The 14604-nt window shown below is 47.6% G+C and overlaps 1 protein-coding gene across 5 annotated transcripts in view; it reads right to left on the reverse strand.

The window, feature by feature from the left end:
- The window catches only part of NRK (Nik related kinase), a 100988-nt gene extending 86851 nt beyond the window's left edge, over positions 1 to 14137 (reverse strand). For 4 of the 5 annotated variants that reach the window (XR_003960397.4, XR_005980378.2, XM_030272562.4 and 1 more), the window contains exon 1: positions 3116 to 3304. Coding sequence is in view for 2 of the 5 variants with exons in the window: in XM_030272562.4 (XP_030128422.4) it covers positions 3116 to 3157 (42 nt within the window). In the remaining 3 variants the exon portion in view is untranslated. Of the gene's footprint in view, positions 1 to 3115; positions 3305 to 14118 lie in introns of those variants that run through there. The other variant, XM_072929105.1, reaches the window with a different exon arrangement.
- Positions 14138 to 14604: the final 467 nt, after the last annotated feature.

Genomic DNA, 14604 nt, shown 5'->3' on the forward strand with positions numbered 1-14604 from the left:
AACCCCAATTCCAAAAGCCCTCACTAAAAAGGAAATCAGTGGGAACACTCACATATGGATTTAAGCACAGCAGTAAGACTGCCTACAAGACCGGACCTCACTAAAGTTTTCTTTGCTTTCTTCTCATTTCCTCATTTTATGTTTTCACTAGTCTGGATATAAACAAATGCTTTACTTCAGTGGGGCTGAAGTCAGCAAATGAACCATTGCTACTGCTAAAGCAACTGGTGGGTGGTACAAAACCTCTACTCCACGTGCAACCTCTGCACAGAACTGTGCTGTGGGCAGCTCATGGCCAAGGCAGGGAAACTCACTGCAGCTCTCTGAGGAACTCTCCCAGTAAAGGGCTTCCATGTGTAATACCTACTGCACTCCATGGGAAGCACGAGCACCCTAAGTCACCACCTGTCCTGCAGAAAGCAGCACTGCTGAATTAAAAGTGCCCAGAGTGCTCAGAAACCCATGGGAACCTAAACTGCATTTTCAACTTGGACTTTCCAACTGCTTCTCTCACTTAAATGTATGTGGTCTTCACTCTTCCTCTCTAAGCTTATTTATTATGCAAATATAGCAATTTAAGTGCTTCAAAATTAGCTTCTCTTTCCTTTTTGGTACATAATAAATTTCATTCTGATTCAGCATCCCAATAGTTTGCTTCTAAAGGCTTCTGACACTCCAGGAAAGACCCTAACAATTATCTAAATAAACATTAGCATTAAAGTTAATACAGTGCAAATCCTATCCTGCCCTTGCTAGCAAATTGAGCATTAGCACTTCAAGCCTCCACAGGCCTGAGTGCAGCCAAACACTTGGCCATCTCTCTTCTTTTAATCAGGACACCACAGTGAACCAAGCCTTGTTAAGAGTCATAAAGGATATTAATCTGGGCTCTGGTCCTTGGATTGCCTTTGTTTGCTTGGATATCAGCACTGCCTTGTTTGCTGGCATTGCTCACAATGGGCCACCTTCCTCACTGTCCTGGAGTCACGTATCATCCCCCATGTAGTGCTTCCCCCCAGTTAACACTTAACCCATGGTCCAGCTAACCCTTCACCAGCCAGCACCTGCCCAGTTGCTAGATTCCCTGTGAAAGATGCCAAAATCCTGGCCTGAACATTCATCACTCTAAGGCTAATTACCATCATACCCTGTTCCATATGGTGACCACCCTGATTTCCCTCCAGTCACTGCAGCACACTCAGAAAGCAAGAGCAAGGCAGAGGCACCCGGGCCACATCCCTCTCTCTGCAAGGCAGAATGAAAACCAGCACATGAGCAAGAGCGGGACCAAAATGCACTTCTCACACCCTGCAGCTAAAGAAGATCCAGGTGTCTGAAGCACAAGGGCCTCTGGACCTCAGCACCTAATGCAGACTTCAGGGGCTTTTTAGCCTCTGACTGCCCTGGTGATCCCAGCAATGCTAGAAAGCCACAGCCCTCCTTCTTTCCAGGGAAAGGGGAGTGCCCTGGTGAACACCCATCTGGAGGGGAGCAGGGCAATCTCAGTTTGAAAATTACCCCGCTCACAACCTTGGGAGGCTGGAGCACAGCACCAGGCGCCCACTGGCCCCAGGGCTCAGACACACAGCAAAGGCAAGACACTTTAAATAATTTCCACAGCTCAGCCTCACCTGCCTCCCATTTCCTACCTAGCACAAACCCCAAGCTAAGGCTGCTGATTTGCTCCACGGGGTTTCTCCCAAAACGAGACATATATCCTTTCCCCTGTCAAGGCTGAAACTCACTCGCAGTGCTCTCAGCCTTTGCAGGCTGTGAATCAGATGGTTCTGTCACAAAGCCTGCTGTCTGCTTTGCAGAATGACTCCTTTTCAAACTCACACTATTTCCTTATTTATTCAAGGAGATGAGGTTCATCTGCTAAAGCCCTAAAGAAGAACGTCCATTATTTTGCCTTACACCTCATAGCAGAGACAGATTAAACTTCTGCTTGCTTAGCCAGAACCCTTTTGCCATCCTTCCTAACTTTACTGTCCCTGCTGCTTTTCCTCCTTCTGCCTCCAGTCTGAACACCCTCCTCACCATGTGAATATCGCAAAGGCTTCTCCCAGCGCTCTCTCTTTTTTCTCTGATATTTTTAGAAAGTGGCTTGCTTTGGTTTCACTGTCTGGGGCTGACTGCTTTTTGCCACAATTGAACTCTTCCCTCCTCTTCTGTCGAGAGCGCTCCACAAAAGACCTGCCTGGGTTGGACGGGCTGCTCAGCGGTCAGCTCCTATGTGAAAAGGGCAAGTGGAACTCGGGGGCATCACACAAAGCCCGGTCACCGCTTTGTGGATGTGAAACACTGACAGCACAGGCTGAAGTTTGGTTTACATTAAAAACATAAGAGGAGAATAATAAAAACTCACAGCAAACTAGGGAAATGCTGACTTTGTTAGCTCGGGGGACGGAGAAGGGCATAAAAGATCCCAAACTTCAATAACAACAAAAAGGCCACAAAACGCAAACCACCACGCATATCTATTTTTCCAGAACATATTAGTTTCACATTTGTTTTCTCCTCAGAGCATTCACATCATCTTTAGGGATGTCGGTAGGAATTATTTATCACCCTGGCAGGCGATGGAGCCTCCGCAGCGCAGCGCTCCGCAGGACCCCGCTCCAGCCGAGGGAGCGACCTCTGGGACACCGGGAGAGCCCCGAGCCTGCACCCCGAGCCCCTCGGGCACCCGCAGCATCGCCGCACCGGGGACGTGCCGCGGTCCCCGCACCGCCGCCAGGCGCGGAGCCCGCTCGGCAAGCGGGGAACGCGGGGTGCAGCCTCGCACACGGCGGGTGAAGCCCCGCACACGGCGGGTGAAGCCCCGCACACGGCGGGTGAAGCCCCGCACACGGCGGGTGAAGCCCCGCACACGGCGGGTGAAGCCCCGCACACGGCGGGTGAAGCCCCGCACACGGCGGGGTGCAGCCTCGCACACGGCGGGGTGAAGCCCCGCACACGGCGGGGTGCAGCCTCGCACACGGCGGGTGAAGCCCCGCACACGGCGGGGTGAAGCCTCGCACACGGCGGGGTGAAGCCCCGCACACGGCGGGTGAAGCCTCGCACACGGCGGGGTGCAGCCCCGCACACGCCCCGCCGCAGCCCCCCGTGCTTACCGCAGCGCCGCCAGGTCGATGCCGTCCAGGCCGCGGGCCATGGCTCCCGCCCCGCGCTAGCGGTGCCGGCCCGGCCGTGCCCCGCCGGCCGCAGCGAGCCGGGCATGCCCGGCCGGCCCCACCGCCCTCCCCGGCCCGGGCGGCCGCCGCCGGCAACTTTAGCGGAGGGAGCAGCTCGGGAAAAAGTTTGCGAGGAAGTGACGTGCGGCGCGGCGGGGGTCGGGGCCACCTGCCGCCGGCGGGGCGGGGGCGGCCGCGCTCTGCCCCCCAACGAGCGCTGCCGTGGGGCGGGGAGGGGGGGATCGCCTCTGCAGCGTGGGCTGTGGGAGTTTCCCTGCACGCACCGCCCCACGCGGGGCCGCCAAGGGCCGGGCCGGCAGCGGGGACCCCTCCGGCACCGCGACCCCGCGGTCCCGCACGGCGCACCGGGCGGCCGCTAACAAAGCCCTGACACCCCCCAAAACTGCAGTGACAGCGTGCAAAGAAGAGGATTTTATACACATACGCAGCTGAGACACTGCCAGCCCCTTCCCCTCGGCGAACACGAGCCCAGGGGGGTGACGGCAGCGCTGCTGCCAGCGATGTTCCCAGTGATGTTCCCAGGGATGCTCCCAGGGATGCTCCCAGGGATGCTCCCAGGGCCGCTCCCAGGCTGCCTCAGCCCCACACGGACACTCCACGGTGCGGAGCGGGCAGCCCGGCCCGCAGGCACATCCACCGCGGTTCCACAACCTCGCTGCCCTCAGAGCCGCCTTTCCCCGGTAATTGGGACCGCAGGAGGAGCACGAAGTAGTGTGGCAGCTGGAAGGACTTGTGGGTATTCTTGGGCCTCGTATTTAGAGGCAGATGTCAGTGGAAATGCCACATTTCTGAGGCAAAGTCCTTAAACATTCTCAAGGGATGTTCAGGGAGCTGCCCCCTCGCAGAGAGCAAGCAAAGGGGCTGAAATTCTCAATCAGAACTTCCACAGTATCAGACATAAAATCAAGACAAAGTGGTTGAAGTGTCTTTGGTGCCTATTAGCACACCAGGAGGGCTGCAGTGCCAGCAGCGAGGGGCAGTGTTGTAATAAAGGCGTTTGGCAATTTCCTTGAAAGAAGTGCTGATGTATCACTCAGCTTCAAAGTATTCTTGTACAACAGCCCACGTTGGGTACATTATCGCTAATGTGACCCTGAATTTGTGCTCTCTGCCTGCCTTCGGGCCAGCATGTGGAGGCACTGCTGAAGAGTTGAGGCCAATCACTGCATTAAAGTGTAACTTTGTTGAAGAACTAAACATGCAATGCAGCAGAAATCCACACACAGTAGCAGCCCAGCCCCCTGCTCTCCCCTGGGCAGCATTTAGAAAATTCTGGCCCTCATGTCACCTTTGTCAAAGCTAAGCCAGAGCTTTGCTCCCCATTTGAGCCTTCCTGCCTTACATAAATACATCATTAGCCTTTTTGCTTGTGTTATTTCTCACAATCCCTATTTATCTCTTCTCTCTAACCTTCAGGCTGTCCTTTGTCTCCTGCCACTTTCCACTTCCTTCCTGCCTCCCAGTGAGAACGGGTGTGAAACTCCTGACTGCTGCCTACCCAACGCCCTTTCTCCCTCTCCATCTCTTGCTGAAATTAATCCTGCCCACCTTGCCTAGCCCTAATAAGTTCTCCAACTTGAGAATTAATTTCCACTTGACAGAAAGCTCTACCCAAAAATGAGAAGTATGAAGGTGTTTAGAAGTATCACATGGGGTGTAGCATTTTCGCAGGCGGGTCTCACTATCCCTGCTTTGTGCTTTCACCACCACATTTCATTGCCTCCCCCCTGCGCCCTGCTGGGAGTTTCTGTGGGTTCAGGCAGGGCTCTGAGCAGTTCTTCCCTTGCTGCTGAGGAAGGCAGAGCATCATTTCCCCGTCAAGGCCTTGCAGGTCTGACAGAAGCCACAGCTGCTTTTGTCACCGATGCTCACAGCCGATCTGTTGAGGCTACAAATGCCACCAGGACAAGGGTACTTTACAGTAGAACCAGATTTACAAGGCCTGATTTCTTCACCAGCTGGTTCTACAGACACAGAAATGTGCTCCAGGTGTCCCCCACAGCCTCGTGCCCTGCTCCTGGCAAATCCTGCCCAAAGCCCTGACCAAACAGGGTGCTTGTGCTGCTGCTGACCTCTGAGCAGCCTCTCCCACCTTGCTCTTCTGCAAGAGGCTGTGTGGCAGAGTAACTCCCAGAAATCAGAAATTCCATGCATTAGTGCAATTGTTAATAAACCCACGTTCACCTTACCAATAATAAAAAATGAACAGGTTCCCTTAATAATAAATTCAATTTTAAAAATACCAACCAACCAAAGCACAACAAACACAAGAGACAATTAAATGCTATCTGTACATCTTTCCTCTCCAAGACCCGTATTCAAAACCCTGAAGCCAAATTCGACAACCACAGACCTGAACATAAAATCCTTTCAAATGTCTATGTGCATGCAAAGGATGTTTTGTATTAAAAGGGAAGTGCAAGAATGAAGGGGAAAGAACTTCCTTTGTTTCAGCAAAGGAAATGCCATTGTACCCCAGAAGTACTGGGCTAATTCTGAGCTCTTCTGTCATCATCTTAACACAGATTTGGGACCATAATAATCCTACCAAGAGTAATTGCCCCTGCCAGATGTGACAGTCAGTAAAGGAAGACAGTGTTTAAAGCTGAGGCTCAAACTGACATGCTGGCTTGTTTCCTCTAGCTTTGTTTACATTGGTCTGAGCTACAGGTGTGAAGCTGGCAGAGAAATAAACAAGATAACTCATAAGATAACAAGATTTCTGGTCTACAGGAAATAAACAGCTTCTTAAACTGTGAGCTTAAACTGAAAAGGACAAACTGACTCTTTTCATAATTTCTCTGTTCTCTGAACTATAAATTCAGAAAATTATCATTCAGAAAAGCTTCAACACACATGAAGATTTTATTGAAATAATCACCCAGATGGTGCTCAGGGAATGGACATCCCGGCCACTCCCATTGCTGTGGGAGCAGCCAGGCTCAGCAGCTCATGCCACATCTGTGACTCCAGAGCCAGCCCTCTGCATATATTTCCCAGCATTTTCAGGATACAAACCCAACATGAAACCCAAACTCAATTTAGGCTCCCAACTATAGAGGTAGGAGACAAACCCCTCCTCAAGCTTCTGGGTTCCCCTGCTCCCATCTTCCTGGTGGAGAGCAATCCCAGGTGCCAGCCTTTCCCAGGATCCTGTCTGCAGCAGCTCCCCAGCACATGCACCAGTCTCAGACAGGGTCTCCATGAACACCAGCTTTCCTTGGCACTGGAACACTCCCTGAGACATTTGTTTTGTTGGAAGTTTTCTTACCTTCTGTAAGGAACCTGCGTTATGCCCATGCCTGAGGCACCTGATCAGACTGATGCTGATGCTCCAACATCCGCACTTATCTTCCAGAATAAAAATACTTCATTAAATTCCCATTACTTTTGGCTTTTATATGAACTAGAGATTTTAGACATCTCCTCAGTGCTTCTTTAGGGGACAGCTCTTGGCTGGCTAAGGTTACACATTAAAAGTCTCCAAAGGCTTGTGTACAGCCTGGATAAGTCTGGGTGCTAGCTTGGCAGCAGTAACACCGTGCCATGAGTACTATTTCATGGCCACAGAAAAGCAGAGAATACTTTTATCAGGTCACACCTTGGAGAATACCAGGATAACTTAGTGCAGCTGCTGCAAAATGTTTTTGGACTACGAAGGGAAGATTTAATTTTCAGGCCATGGACATCCACTTACATTCCAATTTTGTTAAAAGATGCAAAAAAAAAAAAAAAAGTGAACAAAATCTGACACAATCCACTTCATATCTTCAGCATTCCTGGGACCCATCCCTACAGTGCTTGGAAAGCACAGTAAAGTGTCATTGTTTTCAATGCATTGTTGGATTGTGCTCTGAATATTTCTCATGCTTTCTCCTATTTGAACTAAAGAAATTTCCCACTTCATTCCAAATACAGTAAGGCTGAGCCAGAAAGTCATATTTAAACCTGACTCTGTCTCCAGATTTCCACTTTGCAGAGGCTGCTGCACTAGGATCAAGACAGGGCTGCTATCCTGAGTAAACTGGAAATACCAGAAATCCAGACAAACAAACCAAAACAGTAATTTCCCGTACAGTACTCAGAAGCACATACAGTAGTTTTCAGCTCTTTAAAAATGAAATAACTTTTTTTCTGTTCCTGGCAAACATGCTGGTTCAGTTTCACAGGATATCCAAAATGAGACCAAGCAGCTTCCTTCCCAAAGGATTCCTGAGTGGACAGGCAAGCTGGAAAAAGTGCCTGTGACTGCTGTAATCCCAGCCAGGATATCCACCTCATTTCCCAAGGCTAAAACTTAATGTATAGGTCTCCCCCAAAATGTGCATTGCTCCAAATGCTGCTCACTGGAAGTTTTGCAGGAGTTTATTTTCTTTGTGGTACCCAGAGAAGGCAGCCCGTGCCAGGCTGTGCCCACACCGGGCACAGGGAGCACGAGGAGCCCTCCCGCAGCACTGATAACCCTGACCCAGCACTGCAGAGCCCTGGTTCAGCTCAGCCCTTCAGTTCCTCAAGGAAACAAATGCTGCTACTGGAGATTTCCAGCTTCCCACAGCCCAGCACACAGCCCTGCTCTCCCTGAAAACAGCCACACTGACCCTTCCAGGGAGAGGAGTCGTATCCTCTGTAACAATGGGATTTTGCACTCCTGTCTTTGGACTCTGTTCCAGCACCAGTTGAATCCTCAGCAGTAATTTTGTACCATAATACATGAATTATATAGATAACTGCTTCCCAGTGTCAAAGCTCTTTCTATTATTTTGTCTCTCCATGAGAATTTTTCCTACTCTGATTTTCTTTTCTTTCCTCTGTCACTGAGTATTTCACTGTGGCTCTGCCTTATAGCAGAATACCAAGTGAGTATCTGCCTGCTACAATGATACCAGTGCACAAAGGCTGGCTGGCAATTTTGCAAAATAAAGATAATTTATTGAAATAAATTGAACTCTCACATTTTGTATAACTATTGTATCTTCTTGTTGTGCAGCCATCTGCCTTGTTAGAGGTTTTTCCCTTCCCTCCCATCTTCTGCAAATTTATTTCTTCATTCAAAATAAGAACACTTTGAAACACTTTGCAAGGAACAGTAGCTATATGTTACTAGGTCATCAGATCCCAATGGAGTTTATGAATACCGTAATGAATTTCAGCCCAACATCTGTCTGCTCTCTGAAACAGATGCAATTATGGAAAAAAATAGCTGCTGCCTCTTTACAGGCATATCTCTCAGTAAAAAAAGAAAAAAAAAACCCAACAAAAAAAAAGAAAAAAAATAAAACCAAAAAGAAAACTTACAGTGCACAGTTTAATCGCTACCACATTAAATTTATCAGTCAAAATATCACATGGCAGACAGTCTTCTTCTGAAAGCAAGACAAGTTGTGGAAATTCTGGCAGACGTGCACGGGTTTTTTGACTTTAGAAAATCCTGGAGGCATGGCTTTGCCAACCAAATACTAACTCTGGATGACTCAGACCATGGTTCCCTTTTATCCGAGCCACTGAAGTTCAGTGGTTAGCTAAAAAGGAACTGGTGTCTGAATCACCCTTAGTTGGGAGGAATTGTCAGATTAAAGTCTTGGGCATGGGGTTTTGGGGCAGGGAGTTGGTTTGGTTTCTGTTCCCTTCTTTCCCAAAGGAAAAAAAAAACAAAGATCAACAAGTTTAAATGTGGGGACACCTTTCTTACTCAAAAAATTATTTTAAAAAATTAACTTTATCTTATCTTTTTAACCATCTCAATGTTGTGTGTCAGTTTGGGCACATTATTAGTAAATTAAACAGATTTTTTCAGTCCTGTTGCAAGCCTAACCTGTGCCTTACAAAATTACACAATTTTAACCTTGACTTAGCTACAAAAAAAGCCCAACTCATTGCTCAAGTCCCTCTTACACATCTGCATTTCCCAGGCCCTCTGCTTCTCCTTTTCTTAGAGGAGAAAAAAAAAAGCAAAAGAGGAACTGTAATTTATAAACCTCTATCCAGCCTTCTGGAACAAAACCTGCCCTCTGTGACCTATTAAACATCTTTGGGGAAGTCTCCTCTATTCTTGCTCCAACTTCCATTTAGTTCCAAGCTGCTTTTCATCTCAGTATTTTGCCAACTCCGACCATTTCAAACACACTTGGGTGCCCCAGTGCAGTGCCTGAGCCTTTTAAATTCTCCTCTTTTCCTCAAGGGAAATGTATCCTGTATTTGGGAGGCTGTCTAATTTGTATGTGTGTGTCTTCTGGATGGGAAAGGCAAAGGGAAGCTCATTTAGGCATTGAGCAGCAGTGTCCTCTTCCAACAGTAACTAATGAATAAGTCTGTGTCTTTTCCTGTAGATCTGTGCCAGTCCTATCTAAACATTATCTTTGTATATTAATAACCTGCATGCAGCTTCCAGCCGAGTTTCACGTGTGCCTGGAGCACCATGCTCAGCCTGGCAGGAGCTCTCGTGGGGCTCTGTCTGTTCTCTGCCGTTCACAGAGTTTTGGGCAGAGCACTGAGTAGGTGCACTGGCCTTGATGTTGCTGCTGCACAGTGCAGCTGTCAGCTGAGACTGTAAACATTTTAAAAATTAAATCAGACAAGTTGTTCAGAAGTTTGGGACGAATGGGAAGGCTCTGTACATCTGCCAGTCATTCAGTGATATTTAGTCATGGAAGTTTTGTGGGAAGGCAATGTGTTTGCACAGGTCTGAGCCTGGGTGTATTCACTGTTTTTATTGATAACTTGGCAACAACTGCCAAATTAACCCATTGAAACAATATCACCTGAACAGCAGCTCGTGCCAGGTTATGTGCAAGCCCAGCCTGCACACTGTGGGGTGAAGGGCTGTGGGCAGACCCTCCTCCCATTGCCTGCACACTGCCCAGAGCCCCAGAGACACAAACTGTGTCAGAGCTGAGGGAACAGCTCAGTGCAGTGCTGAGGGACAGGGCTGATGGGATCAGCTGCATCAGCAAGGGAAGAAAAGGGATGGGACTTTCCCTCCAACACTGCTGTGCTGAGGCTGCAGCTGCAGCATCTTTCTAGTAATGCACAGAGCAGAAAAGAAGATTTGGATTCAGTTAAAGGAGGGGACACAAAAGTTAATGCTGAGGACAGAATGTTTTAATGTGCCCACTTGGAATAACTAAAGCTCTAAGCTTATTAAGAAGAAAAGTGACTTTTTTATTTTCTCCTAAGGAGAAAATAGTGTCATTTTATTGCCACATGAGATATAATGACAGCCAGTAGCTGAAGCAGAAACCAAACAATAAAAACAATAAGCCTCCCCAAAACTAAAAAAAAAACACTTCAATAAAGTAGAAACAAAGGCACCACATGTTCACAGACCTCCTGGTTTCCACTTCTCATGGGTCTCATGGGTCCCTTTCTGGATCCTAGGGTGTGAAAGAGTGCTCAGACCTCCCCAAATTAAAGCTGCTTTCAGCAGCCTCTCAGACAGCTTCACTAGTCCAAAGTCACTGGGGAGCCAGATGTCCTGGCCACAGCAGCTTCTGTGCCTGCCAGGAAACCTGTCCCCTCTGGAGGCTGATGGCTGCTGTGCAGGAGCCAGGCACAGCCCGGCCCTCAGCTGCCACCCTACAGCACACTTGGGCTTCACTTTCCAGCAGGGAGATTTGGGGATTTAAACCAGCTTCCCTTTTCACAGCAGCTTAAGTTCTTTAAGGAGTTTAGCTCCATAAGCCAATTAAACATCTTTAAGTCCTTGAGCTCTCCTACCTTCCCCGAGCAGTTTGCATGCTTAGATGGCTTTGCAGGCTGAAAGCTGATTGCACCCAGCCAGGATCTGAGCATCTGAGGAGGTCACAGGCCAAGCAATCCCAGGCAGAGCTGGGGAGTCTGGAACCCTCTGCAGACTCAGAGTGCTGCATTCTGTGGCCTCCATCCTGAGAGCAAATCCTTGCTGGTTTGGAAAAGGCCAACTCCACCTTTATTTCTTTGCTTTCCAGAAGCCCCAGCTCTAGGTTATAAAGCAATGTATGGCCCATGGGCTCATAAACTGAGAGTGGGAGTAGAGCAATTATTATCCTCATTTTACACATCCACTGTGGAAGTGTAGGCAGACAGAACTGGTGTCATCCCCTCAGGTCCCATCCCAGTGCCTTATCTCTCCTTCCTTTTTCCTTTGGATTAGTTAACACTACAAGTAGGAGAACAGTAATACAGTCATTTGATATTTTTATATGAAAGCTTAGAACTAAGTCTCTGAAGTACTGTTCTAGGCTTTTTTTCTTTGGGTTTCTTTCTATTTGTTTTTAAATGGAGAAATCAGCAGCATCTCGAAAGCCAGAAAACCACAACATAAAATTTTATGAGAAGCTATCACCAGCCCCCTTTATTTCCTGTAAGACATCCTGCATAGCTAGATATCTTCATATGTATTTGTTTCCTGTAAGACATATCCTGCAGGGCTAGATATATTTATATATAAAGTATATGGATTCACATTATATATACGTTTAAAAAATCATTGTATACCGCCTAAATGCTCTTTTAAAGTAATCTAATAACCATGTGTCATTATGTTGTCAGAATACAGTTTAAACTCCTTCAAAGAAAAACCAACATGCTGCAGTAACAATATGATTCTGTAAACAGCTGTGGATTAACATTCAGTGACCACTGAATCTTCTCTGTGATTAAAAATCCCCACCAGCTGCCCAATCTGCTTTTGTCAGTGAACTTGCTGTCATTTTATAGCAGTAAATATACATTTTGCCCACGTACTTGAGGTCAGTCGTGCTTATGCCTGAAAAGGAACATTTCCATGAGTGAAGGTGAAGGGCAAACCCACAGCTCTGGAGCTGCTCAAGGTCACCCTCTCTGTTTCTTCCAAGGCAGTGAAAATCATCCCAGACAGCTCTGCTGCTCAGCACCCGGGCAGGGCCATCTCCTCACCCTGAAGGACGTGACTGAGGTGCAGCCCCTGGGCCCTGCAGCAGATGTGAGGGGCTGGAATGGGCTTTCCCAGGTGAGCCCTGTCCCAGTAAAGCACTTTGTGCTCTTCACGACCTGAACCCAACTCAGCAAAGCCTTTGTGCATCTTGGTGACCTGCAGCTGTCACTTGCAGTTTCAACATGCCACTGTGCTGCAGCAACAGGAGTGATGCCCTCCCTCCACCATGGTCCATCACACCTCCTCCAGAGCTTCCCACCCCCCAGTTCTGGGGCACCTTGGCTGTGACTCGGTGCTTTTGGGGTGGTTTTGGGTGGTTTTACCGGTTTTGTGACGGTGGTTTTTGCGTGGTTTTGGCCACCCCAGCACTGCTTTAATCTGCTCTGTCACAGCAGAGTCTCAGGCTGGCTGTGAGCAGACCTGCACACGCTGTGGGTGCTCACACTCCCCTCTCAGCCACGTGCTTTGTACCATCTCTTGCTTTGAAGCAGCAATACAACTTCCATTCTTTTTCTTAGGTTTTTTCCTCTGATCAATATAAAAAAAAAATTAAAACCTACAGAAAAAAAACCCAATCAGAAAACTTTCAGTTTAACTCTGCAATACTTGAACCTTTTTGTTCTTTTTGCTGGATTTAGGTCACCCCACAGAGATTGATTGTTTTTTTTCTTGTCCAGGCATGTCCTCCTGCTCAGGCTGATAATTTGCTCTCCTTATGTGTGGCTGCATGGGTTTGAGTTTTCCCTTGACATTTCTGTGAACAGTGTAGCAAAGGTTGGTAGTGTTTATCTTCATTCCCTTTCTCCTTTTTGCTTATTTTGATTATTCTCCCATACCAGTGCTGGCTGTTTCTCCAGTCATATTTAATCCTCTTTGTGGCCACCTCCAATTTTCCAGTGCATATGTTGGCATTAAATTGCCTGTTATCCTGTCCTAATTTCCATGTTACAACTGCTCAGAGGGTAATAAAAATTTATCTATTATTTTTCTTTTTGCCTTTGCATTGTTTGTTGTTCATCTGTACTGGGAGAGCCTGTGAATCCTTTCATGACTATTATTTTTTCCACATGTCCAAGCTCAAACTGAGAATAAGAAAGCTTCCAGGGCTGATCCTTCCTTGGCCAGAATTTCTATTGCATTTTTATTTTTAACCTTTTGAGAGCATTTTAGGTAGTTTTGCCCTTCCAGCTCTGAGATAGGAACCTGAGTGTGGCAGGGAGGGCTCACAGCTGTGGGGTGGCTCTGGAGTTGGATGTGCTGAGGCTCCTTTCAGAGGCACAAGCCAAAAGAAAGGTGAGACCTGGTTGCCCTTAAGGTCAAGAGGGACAGTTCTTGCCCCTGTGACTTTTGTAGTCTTTTAGAGCACAGCTGACTCTTGGAAGATTTTGTTGGTTTGTGTGGAGAGCTCACTTCTTAAAATTTGGTGCAGTACTTGATGTAAACATTTACCCATGTAAAACTGGGGAACAGGGTGAGTGTGGTTTTGTACTGCAGCTGGCAAACTGAAAATACTTCTGGTAACTTCCCTCCATGTTAGAGGGAATCACAAGTTCTGCCAAGCCACATCACACGAACTAATCTAGTTACAAAAACACAGACCCTGTAACTCACAGGTCTTTTTTTGTCCTTGATAAGAGACCATTGGACCAACTGAAGCCCAGTGCTCAGAGTTATTACAGTCTTCCCTTTAAGCCACCCAGATTAATGGAACAAATTCTCATTCAGAGAAATCAGGTACAGATCCCTAGTGACTACACTGATTTGACTCTGACTTTTGAGCAGTATAAATTACAGCAGAATATCATTATTAATTTCAGCTGTCCCCTGTCCTGGCAAATTATCATTCATCTCCCCAAATGGGTATCTCAGCCGGAGACCTTTATTTTATCATCCTAGTGGAAAAAAATCTGCACTGTTTCCTCCCTCCAAATTAGCAGTCCATGATTTCCCTGGAGAAGTCTTTCTTAGATGTAGTGCTGATTAGTGCTTGACTAACAGGCACCAGCACATTTTTTACCTTCCAACACATACCTGAAATCTCTCACCAGCTCCATGGCTGCCTGCTCAGGAGTTAGTCACTTCCTCCATGGCCTGTAGGGAAGACAGCAAAGTTAAAGAAATGCTCAGTTCTAACAAAGCTTATTGTTGGTGTCTCACTGCTCACATGTACACTGAACTAATTTCATTCCATAAGGAAAACACCCAGGCTGAGGCTAGGGGCTAATCACTGAAGACTGATTTCTTGATGGTACCTGGTAAGCTTCTGAATCAACCAAGTACCATAAAATGCAATTTCTGAGTATCACAGTCAGCCTCACTGCCCAAGTGCTGCATTTCAAGTTGCCCACGAGGAGCTTTTCCCTTCCCAGAGCCAGGGAATTGCTCTTATGGCTCAGTCAAAGTATTAGTTAAACATGAAATTATTTTGTCAGGGAAATGGTGCAGGGTGGTTGAGGGGAACAGCAGGGATACCCCAGCACATGGTAAACCTGGGAAAAAGTGGGCTGGAGCCCAGGG

Source organism: Taeniopygia guttata, chromosome 4A, assembly GCF_048771995.1.
Source record: "Taeniopygia guttata chromosome 4A, bTaeGut7.mat, whole genome shotgun sequence".
Lineage (NCBI taxonomy): Eukaryota > Metazoa > Chordata > Aves > Passeriformes > Estrildidae > Taeniopygia > Taeniopygia guttata.